The following is a 20,016-nucleotide window of genomic DNA, read 5'->3' on the forward strand; positions in this document are numbered from 1 at the left end:
CAGAGACAGCTTATCCACCGATCTCTATTACAAACTCATGGGCTCTCACAGCTACTTAGGCTACACCACGTCCTACCTTACTACTTGTAAAACGCCGTCCCTAATCTGAATTCTTCTCTCTCCGCTGAATCTGCTCTTAGGATGAAGCTTTTCATTTTAGAACGAAGGAGATGTCCTCCTTCTTCAAAGAAAGGGGCTTCCCTTCCTTCGCCATCAACATTGCCCTCAATTGCATCTCTTCCATTTCATGAACATCTGCTCTTACCCCATCCTCCTGCCACCTTACTAAGGATAGGGTTCCTCTTGTCCTCACCTACTACTCCACCAGCCTCTATGTCCAGCAAATAATTGTCTGAAACTTCCACCACCTCTAATGGGATCCCACCACCAAGCACATCTTTCCCATTCCCCCACTTTCTGTTTTCCGCAGGGATCGCTCCCTACACGACTCCCTTGTCCATTCGTCACTCCCCACTGATCTCCCTACTGGCACTTATCCTTGCAAGTGGAACAAGTGCTACACCTGTCCCTACATCTCCTCCCTCACAACAGTCCTTCCAGGTGAGGCAACGCTTCTCCTGTGACTCTGTTGGTGCCATTTACTGTGTTTGGTGCTCCCAGTGTGGCCTCCTGTATATCGGTGAAACCCAACGTAGATTGGGAAACTGCTTCACCGAGCATCTATGCTCCGTCCATCAGAACAAGCAGAATCTCCCAGTGGCCCCTCATTTTAATTCCACTTCCCATTCCAATATGTCCATCCATGGCCTCCTCCACTGTTGGGATAAGGCCACACTTAGGTTTGAGGAACAACACCTTATATTCTGTTTGGGTAGCCTCCAACCTGATGGCATAAACATAGATTTCTCAAACTTCCAGTAATGCCCCCCCAACCCCCCCATTCTCCATTTCCCATCCCCTTTTCCTTCTCTCATCTCACCAATCAACTTCCCAGCTCTTTACTTCATCCCTGGTTTCACCTACTACCTGGTGTTCTCTCTCTCCCTCCCCACTTTTTAAATCTACTCCTCAGGTTTTATTCTTCAGTCCTGCCGAAGGATTTCAGCCCAAAAAGTCGACTGTACTTTTTTCCCATTGATGCTACCTGGCCTGCTGAGTTCCTCCAGCATTTTATGTGTGTTGCTCCGATTTCCAGCTCTGCAGATTTTCTCTTGATAGAGGTAGAGGAAATTGCCTTTTAATACCAGCACTAATGATATACAAGAGAACTGACTACCAGTTGAAGTCAAGGCAACTGAATGTCTGAAGGTGAGTACAATGAGTCTAATATGATTTTAGTACTAATTGCCAGAGGCAAATTTCATCCTCTAATTCCCAGCAAACTGATGTAAGGAGCTTCAGTTGTTTGGAGAAATTGGCAGCCTTTTTGAAGTTAATACAAAAATTGTTGTTGCTAATTATTTGCCATTAAACTTTTGAAGTATGGAAATATTTGGAATTATAATGGTTTAGCATTTTGATGAGAAAAGGTAAATTTATATTATTTCTTTAGTGTGCACTTCTCTCAGGGAAATTTGTAAAGTTGTTTTCACAGTTTTGTTCAGCAACTTCTTACTGGGAGAAGGCATATGAATGTATTTGACAAATCCTTTCTTTTATGGAGGGAAAGAGACCAGGTCAACCAGGTCAATATATTTCTGACAATCAATTGTCTCTTAGAGAGTTTTTTTTTAGCGTGGGCCTGCGTGCGTACGAGTCTGTGCATGTATCTGCGTGTGCGTCTGCGTGTCCGTGCGTGCGTGCGTCTGTGATGATGGATTTTTCATGTCATAGAGAGATTTTATTTCAATTTATCACTGCTGTTTGTGGAACTTACCTGTGAACATATTGTCCTGTACATTCATCTCCATAGCAGGGATTTTCACTTCCGAAGTAATTAACTAATTCATAGATAAACTATCATAAGATGCTTTACCAGTCCACACTTTTATACACGCAAGTTTGTATGTACTTACAAAAGACAACTTATTTTTAGAAGCGTAGCTTCTCCAAGGATCACAATTTACATGTCCTTTGAGTGAGTCAAATTTTGTTACATTCACTATAGTCATGATTGAAGTGGAGCAAAATGCAACTATTAATGCCTGTTTCTGCATAAATCAGAAATAGGACAAGATAGCTTGCTTTACTGATTATCATAGAATGATAAATATTAGTTCAGACCTGAAGGGAATTCCTCTTTCTACTTGAGAAATGCTGTGGAGACTTTTACATCTACCAGAAAGAACAGATATCTTACACAAAGGACAAAATTCACTCCTCTACAGAAGAGTCGGCTTGGATTATGTGCTTGAGTATCTGGAGTGAGGCTTCAATACATTCTCAGGGATAGTATTGCTAAGAACAACAGCAGTACTTCCAGACAGAATAGTTTCCAAACTCCAGTCCCTGCCCCACTACCAATATGTCTAACCTTTTAAAAGATGAAAATACTTACTGGTTTGCTCCCGTATTTTTCTTCCTGCTGCTGATTTTCGTAGAAGACTTCTTCCTGAGCTGAAAAGACTGCTCAGCTCATCAAGTGGGCTGGTGATTGGTTTGGAGACAGTGGAAGAATAAGGTAGTAGTGACATATTCACTGTGGAGGAGGAAATGTGCTTCCCAGTTTCTGTCCTGCAGGTTTTTACTGGTGACGAAGATAATCTAGCTGAGTTTGTAGATATGGCTCCTCCTTGGAAGGGATTAGGTTTCTGTGATATTTTGGGAACGTCTGTGCTTGAAGCTAATTTTCCTGAACTGGAAAAACAAGATGTTGGAATGTCCGGTGGGAAAATAAAGTGTGAAGTTGGCTTATAGGGTGGAGTTGAAACTAGTGGAAGAGGAGGAGTGGTTGGGGGTGGAGACATCTTTCCTGATACATTGAATACACCCAATCCAGGAGATGTTGGTGGCTTATTTTCTCCTTTTTGATGGCTTGAAAACTGTGGTGATGTGGGTGATGTTTCATCTGACTGCACAGAATAACTCAGGTTAGTTTCCAGCACTGGCAACCTTTTAACCTCTAGAGGTGTAAGTGGAGATTCATCAGAGGCGGGGGAACATTGCACTGGTGTTGGAGGGAATACTAGCAAGGGTGGCCTGTGTGGAAGGAGGTTTGGAAATGGTGGCGGAATGTCACATACCAATTCCTTGCAGCTGGTCATGATAGGACTGCCTGTTCTAAAATCATCAGTTATTGTTGGTGATTTTCTTTCAGAAGCAGGTGGAGGACAAACTGTCTCATCTAAAAAGTTAGAAGAACTTGAGCTGTCTTCCACCAAACAGTATTTCATCTCTTCATATACAGATTCTCCTTGATCAGGACTCTCCACCTCCACCAGATAGCTCCCACCTGTCCCTCTGGCTCCACCCATTTCTATGTAAACTGGCTCAATATCATCTTTGTGTGACAGATGGAGACTGAACATGCCACATGGAGGACTATCAGCTGATGCGGCACGTTGAATAGATCCAGTACATGGGGTTGCTTTAGTCGTGCAAGTGAATTTAAATGCAGATGGCTTTCTTACATAAATCTCTTCATATGAACCCGTCAGTCTGGTGTTGGGACTTCTTTTAGGCTTTGGTGGAGGAATCTTTTTCATTGTGCTATAATCATCACTGTGCGGTCTTGGTTTGCTCAAAACTGTGAAGGAAAGGAATGAAAACATTAGGCCGATTAAAAAGAGATTATTTCACATCATCTATTCCCTCTTTACTGAAATCTCCATATTTTCTCTAGTGAGTCTGAATAGTGCCAGCCTCATAGCATCCTGACTTTGGGCACTGTCTCTGTAAAGACTACATTTCCATGTGAATACATGGATTTCCTCCCACACCCCAGGGTCTGGAAAGGTCATTGTCCCTTGTGGTAGATGAGTGGTAGAATCTGGGGAGGGGGAGCTAGGAATAAAATAGGGTTGGCGTAAACATGGTTGTTGATGGATGATGTGGAATCTATAGGCCGAATGGTTGTTCTCCATGATATATCTCTCTAAAATCAGTACCTTATGAATCTTAGTTCAAATCCCATTCCAGAGACTTGGGCAAAATATCTGGGCAGAAACACTGGCAAGGGCTGTACTTACATGATCTTTCAGGAGAATGTAAAAGATTCAGTGGCACCACTTCAGAAGTAGGCAGACATTTCCATGTCTTGATCAGTGATGGTATTTCAATTAAAATCTGCAAACTATCCAGTTGTTATCATATTGTACACAAAATATGTCTTTCACAAATTGTAGCAGATCATTGCAGTTACTTTATTTCATATGTATTTTATAAACTGAAGCAATTTGGGATGTCCTCAGTCTGTGAAAGGCAGTATGAAAATCTATGCCCTTTTTCTCTTTCCTCTCAACCTCATTCTCTTGAGGTCTTTGATTATCCTGTGAGCCATAATCATTGAATCAGACAATCACAGAAAGTTTACAGCACAGAAAGATGCCATTAGGCCTATTCCTGAAAATTTTAGCCATGATCTTGGATCTCAAAACAAGAGTGTAGTGGAACATTGCTGCCCATCCAACTCCTGTTTGCATTTGAGGTCCACATCTTTTCAATATCAAGCGTAGTAACCTGGACTAATTTTCTTCTGCTTGATTAAATTGCCTTGAGATAGATTATTATCATACAGGTTCTGAGAAGTAAAATTAATTTCCAACATTATGAATTCGAGATGTTTTATTTTAACACTTGAGGTTCTGGCTGGAAGGATTTCTCACACTATTATGTAGGAAAGGAGAGCTGAGGCAGATGCTGGGAAGGAAGCCTTGTATTTATGATCAGAGGACGCAGCAGGTTGGGAAATATATTGCATTAGTTATATTGCATATATTGCAATTGGTTTGCTCAATCAAAGTAAATGTTATGTTTAAAAATTAAAGTTATGAGGGTCTCACAGTAAAGAGTAACAATCAGAAACTGGCAAATAACCTCTTTCTCAATGTCATCCAGACAAAGGAGATGGCTACTGACTTCAAGACAACTCATACTACTCACACCCCTCTTTACCTTGGCGGCACAGCAGTGGAAATGGCCAGCAGTTTCAAACTCGCGAGAGCTCATGTCTCGCACAACGTCTCATGATCTCAGAATCAGGAAATCTCACCCATGCCTCTACTTTCTGTGGAGGATGAAGAGAGCGGGACTTTGCACATCTATGCTCATGCCATTTTACAGATGTGTAATAGAGAGCATCTGAACACGTTGCATCACTGTCTGGTATGACAAGTGCACTGCAGCAGACAGGAAGGCTGTACAACGGGTAGTCAAAACTGTCCAGTGCATTACTAGCTTCAGCCTACCCACCATCTAGGACATAAGGCAAGACCATAAGACCATAAGACCATAAGACAAAGGAGCAGAAGTCGGCCATTTGGTCCATCGAGTCTGCTCCGCCATTTTATCATGAGCTGATCCATTCTCCCATTTAGTCCCACTCCCCCGCCTTCTCATCATAACCTTTGATGCCCTGGCTACTCAGATACCTATCAATTTCTGCCTTAAATACACCCAATGACTTGGCCTCCACTGCTGCCTGTGGCAACAAATTCCATAGATTCACCACCCTCTGGCTAAAAAAATTTCTTTGCACTTCTGTTCTGAATGGGCGCCCTTCAAGCCTTAAGTCATGCCCTCTCGTACTAGACTCTTCCATCATGGGAAACAACTTTGCCACATCCACTCTGTCCATGCCTTTCAACATTTAAAATGTTTCATTAAGGTCTCCCCTCATTCTTCAAAACTCCAAGCAATACAGTCCAAGAGCGGACAAACGTTCCTCATATGTTATATGTACAGAAGAATGCCGGAAGAGGACCAGTAACATCATGAAGGATCCTACCCACCCTGCTCATAGACTGTTTGTCCCACACCCAACAGGGAGGCGACTACGTAGCATCCATTCTTGGACCACCAGACCCAGAACAATTACTTTCCCAAGCAGTAAAGCTGATCTACACCTCCACCTACTAACCCACTCCTCCGCATGCCCCCAACAACACTCCTTTATCATTTCCTGTCAGCCACATTACCTACAACATTGTGGACCAAAGGGCCTGTATTGTGGTGTAGGTTTTCTATGTTCGACATTATGTACAGACATTCCTTTACCAACATCACTTTATGTACATACAACGAATCTGTGTACAATACTGTGCAAGAGCCTTTGGCACATATATATAGGTTGGGTGCCCAAGACTTTTGCAGAGTACTGTATTTGTCAACATGGAATTTGTAAATCTGACGGGAACAAAGGATGTAGGGAATGGCAAGGGTGGAGTGCCGTGGGAGGGGTGTGGGACAGGTGGCAGAGAAGAAATGCCAGGTGCAGGATGTGGCGCGGATGAAGACACAATCAATCCTGAGACACCAGGCAAGTTCATTTGATCATTTGATTCCAAACAATTGGTTTATTGATCATTACAGAATTTCTCACTGCTGTTTCCCACTCTTTTGTCTCTCCCCTCCATTTTCCAACCATGATTCCCTCTCCCTGCCCCCTTCCCACTGTCAGTCCACAATAGAGACCCGTACCAGAATCTAATCAGATTCATCATCATTCATATATGTCATGAAAATTACTACAGTACTGCGCAAAGGTCTTAGGCACATAGGTTTGTATATCGCTAGGGTGCCTAAGATTTTTGCACAGTACTCTATATAAGCTATCTAGTTATTGCTGTTGTTGAGTCACTGTCCATACAGAAGTAGATTGCCAGAACTGTTTTCCCCACAGATACTGCTGCTGCACAGGTTGGGACCTGGCCGGATTTGAACTCAGGATTATCCACCTTGCAGTCCAGTGCTGATGACATTACACCACCGGCTAGCCCAGAAGCTATCATGTATTTATAGTTATTGTATTTTTAATTAATGTGCTCTTTATCTTAATGTATTTTTATTCTGCACTGCATCAGACCCAAAGTAATAATTATATTGTTCTCCTTCACACTTGTGTACTGGAAATGACATGAAATAATCTTGAATCTTGAATGAGGTACACGTTTCATAAATTAAAACTAATTATTCTGATGAGCCAGGTGCTCATATCAGTGTATGAATAATCTCTCCTCTATTTTACTTCCAGAAGAATATAATATCCTGTCCACTTCTGAAATCACATTTAAACAGAAACAAGATATTCAGTCCAAACAAGAAAAACATATACTATTAAAAAAGATTCCCTTTAGGTCCAATATAGTGTTGGACCACTAGAATTGATGTAGCTCAGATACTGATTTTTTTCCATAATGTCTTATGGTAGAGCTTTTGATGGAAGGTGATTGGGGAAAAAAGGTGAAACAATGGACATTTTGCTTAAAGTGATTGTGAATAATGATAACATTTAATTCTCAAAGAGAAAAATATGATGCACTCATATTTCATATTAACTTCAAAAGAGTCCTATGTTCATCCACCTGTGTTGTTTGATTTTGGAGCAGTTTGTCAATGTGGTGAATGTTTGAAATGGAAACATTTCTTGTGCCTCCACTGGCATTGAAGCGAAACAAACTGACACACAAAAAAACAGCACGCTCCAATAAAAAGCACTGGACAAAAATCAACTTCAGCTATATTTTTGTTGTCATTTGGATTTGCGTTAATTACTGACCAGACCTTAGTTTCTAAGATTATTTACTTTATACTAAGCCCACATCTTGTATTACGCAGCTTGAACCTGAGGCCTTTGTTTGAGTTAATCGATAAATTTTAGTATTATCAGGCAAAGAAAAATATAAGTACATATGACAGAAATTAAGCTGTTTTATAATATTTGTCAGATAATATTATCATTGTGGAACTGGTGTCTAGAAATCTCAGGAATTTTGCTGAGTTATCGGACTTAATATTTTAATATAAGAATGAAAAGTAACATTTTGACCTGTTAAAACCAATAAAAGCTTAATGATTGCTTTTTTAAAATTAATGGCTAGAAAATTTATCTTATTGAACTGGAAAGAGGTCAATTCTCCTACTACATTTCAATGGTTTTCTCAAACTATATCTTGTTTAAATTTTGAGAAAATTAGAAGAAGCACCTCTGACTATTCGATTAAATTTGAAGAAACTTGGAGACCATTTATTCAACATTTCCATATGATGTAGTTTGACCTTTTCAAAGCCTTTTTTTAAAACTTAAAATACACGGATAGAGGAGTGGAGTTAACGACATTAATGATTCTATCCAATGTAATATGTTAGCCTGTCTTTTTTTTTCTATAGTTCTGTTTTTAGTTTTATTTAGGTTGTTATCGCTTAGTTTAATTAATATGTCTTTTTTTTTCTTTTCTAATTTGTGGGTGCTTTTTTTTAGATTTTTTCTCATTTATCCCTTTACCATGTTAATTATATTTAGAGTTTGGGAAACTTTATATATTTGTATTATTACCAATGCTATATTTGCACTGTCAATTATTAATAATGTAATCCCAATCTCTGTTCATTAATATTGTTGTTATGTTTATAATTTTGAACATTAATAAAGAGATTGGAAAAGCTTAAAGAATGAAGAAAGGTGCCAATAATAGGATAACAAAATCTTAACACTGCTTAAAGTAAAGGAAGAAAATGTAAACCAAAAGGAACAAGTACATGGAGAAAATAGAACCACCAGTCAAGAAGACAGAGGAAAACTGAAACTCCAGTGGAAGGAGCAGGATGGGAAATGAAAGTACAAAGAGCAGAATCTGATTTTGACCAGCAGATTAACATTGGAGAAAACACATCAGATTGTACTAATCACATCAATACTCATTGCATTGTGTGTGTATGTGTGTGTGTTTGCATGCCAAAACATAGTAAATCTATTGAGAATTGAATTATATTGCAGTCACTGAAAGAGACTTTGAGTTCACCATAAATCCTGTGTGTTAAATTCTGATGAAAATTACCTTGAGGTTTAAAACATTAATTGCCTGATATGCAGAATAATTCCAGAACTTTAATGTTTTCAGTCCAAATGACTACAACCTGTAATATTTTTCTGCTGGGTCACGGAGACATGTTACTTTGCTGTATGTACATCTATCAACTGAGCCTCCATCACAATGGCCAACTATTGGTTACACACTTCATCTGCTGAAGTATTTCTACTGAGTTAAAATGTCAAGTATCATTAGACTAATGTCCAGTTAGATATTATGCTTTCAAACCGTAAGATTACTCCCAAAACAAAACTTATTGGCGAGATACTACCTTGGTTCAGATTATTGAATTTTATCTTAGTGACATTTGGAAGGCAAAATTTTATAGTGCCTTTCTTCGAAGCAGATCAGAGCTGAGGTGAGATGTGAGTTGAGAAATGATGTGCCAAATCTATTTTACATCAATAAAATAATACATCTTATTGGCATCAATTACCTATATAACTCTAAGATTTCATCATTCAGTAGCAGATTTGAACCAGGTATCCTTAGACCTATTGGCATCACAGGGGACAAGGTATCTAAAGACTCATACTCAGTGATTTAGGAACAAATACTCCTCCACCATCAAATTTCTGAACAATCCATGAACTCATGAATGCTACTTCTGTTTTTTTTGCACTACTTACTAATACTGTAATTTTTAGTAATTTTATGCCTTTACGCTATACTGTTGCTGCAAGACAAATAATGTTGTGACCTGCTAGTCAGTGATAATAAGCCTGATTCTGATTCTACTTTTGGGTAGCATTGTACTTGCTACAAAATCCTAGTAAAAATCAAAGGCAAAGAACTACAGCTTATGGTACAGATAACTACTCCAAGGTTTTACAAACATGAGAAAATCTGCAGATACTGGAAATCCAAAGCACACACACACAATTCTGGAAGAACTCAGCAGGCCAGGCAGCATCTGTAGAAAAGATTAAACAGTCAACGTTTTGGGCCGAGACCCTTCGTCCGGACTGGGAAAAAAGATGAGAAGTCAATGTAAGAAGGTGGGGGGGAGGGAGGGAAGAAGTACAAGGTGGTAGGTGACAGGTACAACCAGTTTGTATGTGTTACTCCAAGGCTTTGTGTTCTTGTGTTCTGTGTCATTTATTTTAAAGATCAGATATCAAAAAGAATTGTTTAGACAGAGAGGGGAAGGGTGTAACATCGAATATTAAAGATTGCAAAGGGAAAATATTGATTCTTTGTGTAGAAACAATGCACACAAGGATTTACATTTTAGTGGAGTAGGATACGTCAAATGGAGGAGGTAAAATTCCAATGCAAACGCAGAATCAGAAAAATGCAGTGGATGAGTGTGTGACATGTGAGGAACACTAGTATGGAAACCTAGTTTTGGAAGAGAAAAGCAAAAGCATTTTTTAGCCGCAACAAATAAGCAGTTGTGAGAAATTGCAAACTACAGAATGCAATGTTAACAAACTGTGTTCCGACTATTAATAGATAAAATTTTGATACACTGATTGCATGGCAGGAGTATTGGAATATGAAGAACATAATTTGAAAATGTATGAGAAGTCATTATTAAATATTACTTTGGGTGGATCAGTAGCACAACTAGAAGAGCTGCTGTCTCACAGCTCTAGTAATTTGGGTTCAAGTCCTGACATCTGATGGTGCACTTTGTGGAGTGTGCATAATCTCCATATGGCAATGTGGGCCTTCTATGGGTGATGTCCATGTGACTATGTGGACCTTCTATGGGTGATCTCTATGTGACTATGTGGACCTTCTATGGGTGATCTCTATGTGACAAGATGGACCTTCTATGGGTGATCTCTATGTGACAATGTGGACCTTCTATGGGTGATCTCTATGTGACTATGTGGACCTTCTATGGGTGATGTCCATGTGACAATGTGGGCCTTCTATGGGTGATCCCTATGTGACTATGTGGACCTTCTATGGGTGATGTCCATGTGACTATGTGGACCTTCTATGGGTGATGTCCATGTGACAATGTGGGCCTTCTATGGGTGATCTCTATGTGACTATGTGAACCTTCTATGGGTGATGTCCATGTGACTATGTGGACCTTCTATGGGTGATGTCCATGTGACAATGTGGACCTTCTATGGGTGATCTCCATGTGACTATGTGGGCTTTCTATGGGTGATCTCAATTAATTTACATCTCTTAGATGTGTAGGTTGTACATTGATAGGTTAATTGGCTATAATAAATTGCTCATAGTGTCAAACTGAGTGGCATGAAAGGAATCAGGGGTATGATAGGAATGAAGGGGGAATAAATTGGAACTAAAGTAGGAGTAGTGTAGATGAGTGCTTGATGGTCGGCATGAAGAGCTTGCTTCTGCATTGTACAACTCCATTTCTATACACTTATCATTTATGGTGCTCAGGTGGAAAGTGATATGGAAGAAAATTTAGATACAACTTTTGAAAGATAGTTGGATATAAAATTAAAAGGAAATAAATTGTTGATTATGGATAAAAAGCAGGGTAATAGGAACACTGGGGGACTCTTTCAAAGAATGAATCAGTTTTACAGACTACCCCTCTGTTTCACAATTCTATTATTCCTCTGTACTTTGGGAGAAGGCACAGAAGAAAGCACTTTATTTCTTCTCAAACCCAAAGTTCAATTTAAGTCATTACCCATTGCTGAAACTCATTGATAAGACCATAATACCATTAGACATAGAAGCAGAATTATGCCATTCAGCCCATCAAGTCTGCCCTGCCATTCCATCATAGCTGATCTTGGATCCCATTCAACCCCATACACCTGCCTTCTCGCCATATCCTTTGATGCCCTGACCGATCAGGAAACAATCAACTTCCGCCTTAAATATATCCATGGATTTGGCCTCCACTGCAGTCTGTGGCAGAGCATTCTACATATTTACTACTCTCTGGTGAAGAATATTCCTCCTAACCTCTGTTCTAAAGGGTGACAACTCAATTTTGAGGCTGTGCCCTCTAGTTCTGGATACCCTTACCATTGGAAACATTTCCACATTCTCCTTATCTAGTCCTTTCAACATTCAGTAGGTTTCAATGAGATCCCCCCACATTCTTCTAATTTCCAGTGAGTACTGGCCCAAAGATGAAAAATGCTCTTCATATACCCCTTCATTCTCAGAAACATCCTTGTGAACCTCCTCTGGACTCTCTTCAATGACAATACATCCTTTCTGAGATAAAGGGCCCAAAACTGTTGACAATACTCCAATTGCAGCCTGACTGGTGACTGATAAAGGCTCAGCATTATCTCCTTGCTTTTATATTCTATTCCTCTTGAAATAACTGCCAACATGCATTTGCCTTCTTTACCACAGGCTCAACATGTAAATTAACCTTCTGGGAGTCTTGCATGAGGACTCCTAAAGCTTGATTTATACTTCTGCGTACGGGCTACGCCATAGGCCTGATTTATACTTCTGTGTAGCTCTATGCTGTAGTGAGCATGCGTTGTTGTGTCTGCGTCGCTCTGTTGATAATTCCACCACAGAAGAACGGTCCCCTTTGTTGTGGTCACAGTCGGTGACTTCTAAAAGATTTCAGAGGACAACGGGAAGATCGACGGCATCAGCTCACCTGAAGACCCAAATCTTTCCCTCTCTCTCTCTCTCTCTCTCTCTCTCTCTCTCTCCATCACTACTCAACTCAATACTATGAACTGAACTGAACTTTACTCATCATTGTAAAATTACCTATTTACCCCTAGACTTGAAGAAGCTTGGCTTTCATATATTTCCACACTTACTTATATATAATCATTGCTAAACTGTTTGATTTATCTGCATTTATATTACTGTATTGCGTAGTTACTAATAAATACTATTAGTTAATAGCAATACTGGACTCCAAAGTGTTTTCCATTTCTGTTGGTTCTTTAAACTGTCATGAGGTACGTGACACATGCATCATACAAAAAGCTTCTAAAGATAAACATCAAACCGCTAGCAAGAAAAAAAAAATAGCAGAAATTTACAATTAGATCGTGGAGAATTAACTAAAATGATAATAATGGGCAAATGAACCCCATCTTTTCTCAAAATCAAATAAAGGTTCAAAGATTCAACTTCTAATTTTCTCCAAACTAAAACATAGCATCACTTGAGAGAACGATTGTGACAAAGTGGGAGCTGATGTATCCTTCCACTTCAACAATATGGCCTCTTGGCTATCAATGTAACAAATGCAATAACATGTTAGTCAAACACAGAGGAATCACGGATATTTTGAGGAATTATTCCAAAAAGCACAGTTAATTTGTTAGGTTGTAAATTAATTTTAAGTTCTTTAGAAACTGTCGAAAAAACTGACTTCCAGAACTGTTCCAGTATAGAACAAGACCAAAACATGTGTGTCAGTGTAGCTGTCTCAGTTTTACATCTATCACAATAACTATCAACATCAGGAAATATCTTAGACAGTCTCTCCTTCGTCAGATGGTAACGATATACAATTTTAAATTGAATCAGTGAATAACTAGCACAGATCGAAGAAGAGTTAACCAGCTTCAGAATCTGAATCCAATCCTCTATCATAAAAGTCAAATTGAGTTCCTTTTCCCAATCTTGTTTAATCTTAAATAAAGAACACTTATCCCATTGAAATAATAAATTATAAAGTCTTCTAATAGAACCTTTCATCGAAGGGTTCATACTCATAATAGTATCTAACAGGTCAGCCTCCAATATATAAGGAAAATTACTTAAATATTTTTGTAAGAAATGTCTAACTTGAAGGTATTGTAAAATGCGTGAGTATGAAAGAGAATATTTATCAAATGATTGTTCAAAAGACATTATCTATCCTCTTTAAATAAATCCAAAAATGAATTAATACCTTTATTTTTCCAAAGTAAAAATATTAGATCACTCAAAGAAGGCTTAAAAAAGTAATTTCGATAAATTAAACTGCAAAGTTTAAATTTTTTAAGATTAAAAAAAATTGCGGAACTGGAGCCAAATTTGTAAAGAATGCTTAATCACAGGGTATAGGTTTAAATTAGCAACTTTAGCTAATTGCATAGGTAAAGCAACTCCCAATAACGAGGTTAAGTAAAACTATTTCACAGCTTTAAATTCCAGGTCTACCCAAATTGCCCGATCGTTCTTATCAACCCAATATAACCAAAAGGACATGTATCGCACATTAATAGCCCAGTAATACATTCTTAAATTAGGCAAAGCAAGACCTCCATCCTTTTTCAACTTCTGTAAGTGACATTTGTGACGAGAATACACATAAAATTAAGATGTTTGCTGGCCTGGGCTAGCATCAGTGGCATCAGCAGTTGGTCTGCCACCTGCCCTCAGGGGAAGGAGAGATAAGGAACAATGGAGTAGCGTCTGGAGATGTGTAATGAAGGGACGTGGGAGAGAGAGAGCTGTCTGGAGCGGCTCCCCCCTTTGAACCCTGAACTGTTTGAAGTGATGGACAGGCGATGCCCCAGCAGGGGGATAAAGAGGGACAGGTTCGCTAAGACAGACACACACGCCACCCGAGGTAACGAGACCCTGGAAGCGGTGCGCCTCTCACGAGTGGGTGAGAAGTATCAGACAACGACCAGGGTGGAAAGGTACGATCAGCGGGAACCCGGTGTGTGTCCGCCCTTGCCTGGGTGCCGGGTTCACTGCAGAGGATCGACCGCATCTGGAGGAGGGGTCACAGTCGGTGACCTCAGGTGACATCACCAAGGACCCGCCCAAAAGTTGCTTGTGAGCAATCTCGCCGGTCTGTGAGTGAAGCCGTTCTGAATGATCAGTTGTTCCTGTTCTATCTCTCTCTTCCCCCACGTTGTCCATCGCCATGGCAACGATTACTGCGAACTGAACTACTAACTGGACTGAACTTTGAGTCACTTTAAATTTGGTCATTTACCCCTAGACAACGATAGAGCTTGATTGATGCTGTTATTTTAATTCTGTGCACATGTGTGTTTATCATCGCTGAACTGTTGCATTTATTATCCTTTCGATTACTGTGTTGCTTGTTTCTTTAATAAAACTTTCTTAGTTCTAGTACTCCAGACTCCAACCGAGTGATCCATTTCTGCTGGTTTGGCAACCCAGTTACGGGGTATGTAACACATTACTAATTCTTGGTCTTTTATTATTCCAAATAAAAGAAAAAAAATAATAGAATCAATCCAATCAAAAAACTTCTTAGTCAAAAAAACAGGGATATTCTGAAATAAATATAAAAATTTTGGTAAAATCATCAATTTAACTATATGGATATGACCGACAAGTGAAAATGTAAGTGGACTCCATCCACTAAATAAATACTTCATAGAGTCTACCAAGGGAATGAAATTGGCTTTATAAAGATCCTTACATTTTTAGTAATTATAACACGTAAATATCTAAAGAATCCGTGACTTCAAAAGGAGTATTATCATATTTAGAGACAGATTTATTTAAAGGAAACAATTCACTTTTACTAAAATTTATTTTATATCCTGAAAAATCTCCAAATTCATTGAATAATTTTAGTAAGGCAGGAATAGATTCTTTGGGATTAGATATATAAACCAATAAATTGTCAGCATAAAGAGAAATCTTATGAATGGTCTCATTCACAAAAATCCCATGAATATTTTTAGCTTCATGAAGAGCAATAGCAAGGGGTTCTAATATTAAATTAAATAATTGTCTTGTCCCCCGTGAAAGCTGAAAAAAAGGAGGCCTACAGTTGATAGTAACAACAGTAGCAATAGGAGCTTTATATATCATTCTAATCCAATTATTAAAATTAACACCAAAGCCAGATATCTCTGAAACATTAAATAAATATTTCCATTTAACTCGGTTGAATGCTTTTTCGGCATCCAAAGAAACGATGCATTGTGGAGTTTTAAAAGAGGACGAAGATATAATATTAAATAGTCTCTGAACATTTGAAAAAGAATAACGGCCCTTTATAAAGCCTGTTTGATCTTTAAAAATAATTTTACTCAAAATATTCTCCCACCGATCGGCAATTATCTTTGACAGAATCTTAGCGTCAACATTCAATAATGAAATAGGTCTATATGAGGCACAGCCAGTAAGATCTTTATCCTTTTTAAGAATTAAAGAAATAGAAGCCTCATAGAAAGTAGGGGGTAAATCACCTTTCACAATAGAATCCTTAAACATTTCCAACATATACGGAGAAAGCAATTTTCCAAATTTTTAATAAAATTCTACAGGATAGCTATCAAGTCCAGGGACCTTACCAGATTGCATTGAAAAAATAGCTTTATGAATTTCGGTTTCAGTAATTTGGGCATCAAGCGTTTTTTGATCCTCAACAGAAATTTTAGGAAAAGCAATCTTTCGTAAGAAAGCCTTCATTCCAGAAGAATCGACTGGACTTTGAGATTTATAAAGTTCAGTATAAAAATCTTATTAATTTCTTCATATTCCCAAGCCAAGGTACCATCTTTCCCACGAATTTTCAAAATTTGCCTTTTGGCTCTAGCTGTTTTTAATTGAGATGTGAGCAGTTTGTTATTTTTATCTCCAAACATATAAAATTGGCTCTTTAACATAAGCAAATAGCCTTCAATGGGATGAGTTAGTAATAGGTTATATTGTGATTGAAGTTCCACTCTTTGTTTGAATAAATCAATATTAGGGGAAATTACATAAGTATTTTCTAAGTCTTTAATTTGTTTTGGAATCTTATCTAATTCTGCTTTAGTCTGTTTTTTAAGCTTAGCTGAATAAGAAATGATCTGCTCACGTAAAAATGCTTTAAATGTATCCCATATAATTAACTCGGACATGTCCCCTATATCATTGAAAAGAAAAAAATTCTTTTATCTGGGTTTCAGTGAAACTGACAAAGTCAGAATTTTGCAATAATGTCTGAGACATGCGCCATGGTGGACGGACAAGAATGACATCATCAAATTCAAAAGACAAACTCAAAGGCGCATGATCAGATATAGCAATAGCGTCATTGTCACAATTTTTAACACTAGGCAAGAAGCGGTGATTGATTATAATATAATAATCCTCGAATATTTTTTATAAATATGTGAAAATAAAGGATATTCTCTGTTATTGGGGGTAGATACCTCCATAATTCGATCAATCCAAAATCGATCACAAAGGAGTTAATAAGTGACGCGGAGCGTTTTGGAAGTTGCTGATTTGTTGAGCTCTTGTCAATCACAGGATTTAAACAACAGTTAAAATCCCCACCCATTATCAACATATATTCATTTAAATCAGGCAGTAAAGCAAATACCTTTTCAAAAAAAGAAGGATCATCTAAGTTAGGACCATACAAATTAACCAAAACAACTTATCTGGTACAGATCACTCCTTTAACAATTAAAAATCTACCATTAGAATCTGACTCAGTATCCTCTTGAATAAATATATTGGATTTAATAAAGATGGACATGCCTTTAGTTTTACTCTGAGAAGTAGAATGGAACTGCAAAACTCTCCACCATCCAAAAAATCTATTTTGATCTCCCGCCCTGATACGTGTCTCTTGAGCAAAAATTATATCAGGTTGAAATTGATTAATAATCTTAAAAGTCTTTTTTGTTTGATAGGATGATTCCAACCACGTACATTCCAACTTATTACATTAATCCATTTAAATACCATACTATAATTTTATTCTACTTAATACATGCACAGCACACATACCAATACGTGATGATCAAAAATGGCGGCGATGAAGAATACAACCACATAGAAAACACGCATGCTCATGGAACCACCCAATGGGAAAAAACTCCTAACTCTAACCCCACCCCCTCCCCGAAAGCCCAAAGGAAAGGCAAGCAACCTATGGTAGATACAAAGCCAGGGACCGCTCTGTCTGTACAGAAAAAAAATTTTAAAAGGATTTTCTTTCCCTCCCCCTAGTTAGTAAAAAATAGAATGACCTTGTAAGAAAAACAATAAAGTCTCAACCAAGAAAAGTGTTTGCATTCCAATATTTGTTAAACAAGAAAGAACCAAAATAATATTATCTCTTAAAAAGAAAAACCAGTGCCATTTTTAAGTTTAACATTAAATCCCTGAACATTAAATCGGTTATAAAACGCTATAATAAAGCAGCAAAAAAGAACATCAATCCAGATATTAGGTTAAAGAAACAAATCCTTTTATCTTCTTTTCTCAGTCGAATGTCTGAGTAACCATTTAAACAGTCATACTTGATCCATAAATCTTCTTTCCAAAAGAAAACCAATAATGTGCAATAATGAACAAATCTCCTTATCTTCTTTTATTAGTCTCTCAATGGAATATCCGAGTAACCTTCATAAATCTTCTTTCTGAAATGTGAATAATATATAGATAACCAAACAACCTTTCAGATAGTTCATTCCGTAGCGGCGGCAGGTATAATTTGAACGAAGACCAGTGCGGCTTTTGGATCAAAAAATGTACTAGGAGGAGAATTAGGAGGAAAAACTTTAATTCTTGTCGGGTAACGCAAAGAAGGAACAATTTCTTATCATATGCCTGTTTCATTACCAGAGCAAATCTTGATCTTTGTCCCATTACCTCCTTCAGATATTCTTCATAAAAACGGAGCTCGGATTCCTTAAATCTAAAAACTCTCTGTTTTCTTGCCTGTTGCATTATTTGATCTTTAATTTTAAAGTGATGAAAACAAACCAAAACAGATCTTGGCTTATTTGGATCCTTGAATTTCGAAGTAAAAGCTCTGTGTGCTCTTTCTATAGCAGGCGGCTGTGATACTATAGTAGGAAATAAAGTATGAAAAAGCTTACCAAAAAAAGCAGTTAACTCTCCATCTTCAGCTCCTTCTTTCAGCCCAACAATTCGCATATTCCTTTGGCGAGACCTAGCTTCCAGGTCTAAAATCTTATTTTGATATCTTTCCAAATTGGTTGTAGCTTCAAAGAAGTTTTGCTTAGTTATCTTCAATTCCTCTTCGTGTGTAATAACTTGAGTTTCCAAATCTTTAAGTTTTCCCAGAAATGACTTCATTTCATTACTATTCTTTTCCAGTTGGTCTTTAATTGATCCATTCTGATCTTTAACTGCATTCAGTGTCCGAATGATATCTTCAGCCCCTGGTGGCATCTGATCAGATCTTTCCTTTTGCATCTTTCCTTTCCCATTACCTTTGTCGGTAGGTTCAGACAAGTTCTTCCCACTCCTCGTAGACACAGACATATTGTTCCCCCTCAAAATTCAGCAAATAAAAATTTTAAATTCGAAGTTTAAACTAGGGGGAGAGAAACAAAACTAGGAGCAGCACAAGATTGCCGCTACTCCACTTGCAGAGAGGCACCGTCTCCGGCTTAAGTCCCTCTGCATCTCTGATGTTTGAGCCTTCTCTCCATTTAGATAATAGTCCGCACTATTTTTCCTTTTACCAAAATGCATTATCATACCTTTCCCAACACTGTATATCATCTTCTATTTTTTTGCCCATTCCTCCAATTTGTCTAAGTCCTGCTCCAATCACATTGCTTCCACAACACTATCTGCCCCTCCACCTATCTTCATATCATCCGCAAACTTTGCCACAAAGCCATCAATTCCATTATCTAAATCAGTGACAAACAATGTGAAGAGTTGGACTCGAATGAACAACTGAACAACAACAAAGCGCTTAGGATGGCAGCATGATGACGATCATATTTGGATAGAAAATAGAATACAAAATATGCAGGTTGCTTTCCCATTTGGTTTGACACTTAACTTGAGTTTGGCTCTGAAGGCAAAAGATTCCAACTATTCCCACCAAACTCCTTGACATCTCTCACCAAATTCTGATATCCTTTGAATTCTGTTTTGAATTGGTAGACTGGACTGTATTCAGGGGTTCATTTTCAAATCTGGATGAGTATGCTGCAGTTGTTACTGACTTCATTAAAACCTTTGTGGATGAGTGTGTGCCTACAAAGACTTGCTGTACATTCCCAAACCAAAAGCCATGGATGAACCAGGAGGCACGTCATCTGTTGAAGGCTAGATCTGTGGTATTCAAGTCTGGCGACCCAGGCCTGTACCAGAAAACCAGATATGATTTGTGGAGGGCTATTTCAAAGGCAAAGAGACAATTTTGAACGAAGTTGGAGGCAACAACGAATGCATGACAATTCTGGCAGTGTTT

At 38.3% G+C, this 20,016-nt stretch overlaps 1 protein-coding gene across 5 annotated transcripts in view; it reads right to left on the reverse strand.

Moving 5' to 3' along the window:
- Positions 1 to 20,016, reverse strand: part of myo16 (myosin XVI) — a 675,445-nt gene that overhangs the window by 94,196 nt on the left and 561,233 nt on the right. For 4 of the 5 annotated variants that reach the window (XM_063053735.1, XM_063053734.1, XM_063053733.1 and 1 more), the window contains one exon: positions 2,459 to 3,646. In XM_063053735.1, the coding sequence (XP_062909805.1) occupies positions 2,459 to 3,646 (1,188 nt within the window). The remainder of the gene's footprint in view (positions 1 to 2,458; positions 3,647 to 20,016) is intronic. The other variant, XM_063053737.1, reaches the window with a different exon arrangement.

The sequence above is a fragment of the Mobula hypostoma genome, chromosome 7 (genome assembly GCF_963921235.1).
Source record: "Mobula hypostoma chromosome 7, sMobHyp1.1, whole genome shotgun sequence".
Taxonomy (NCBI): domain Eukaryota; kingdom Metazoa; phylum Chordata; class Chondrichthyes; order Myliobatiformes; family Myliobatidae; genus Mobula; species Mobula hypostoma.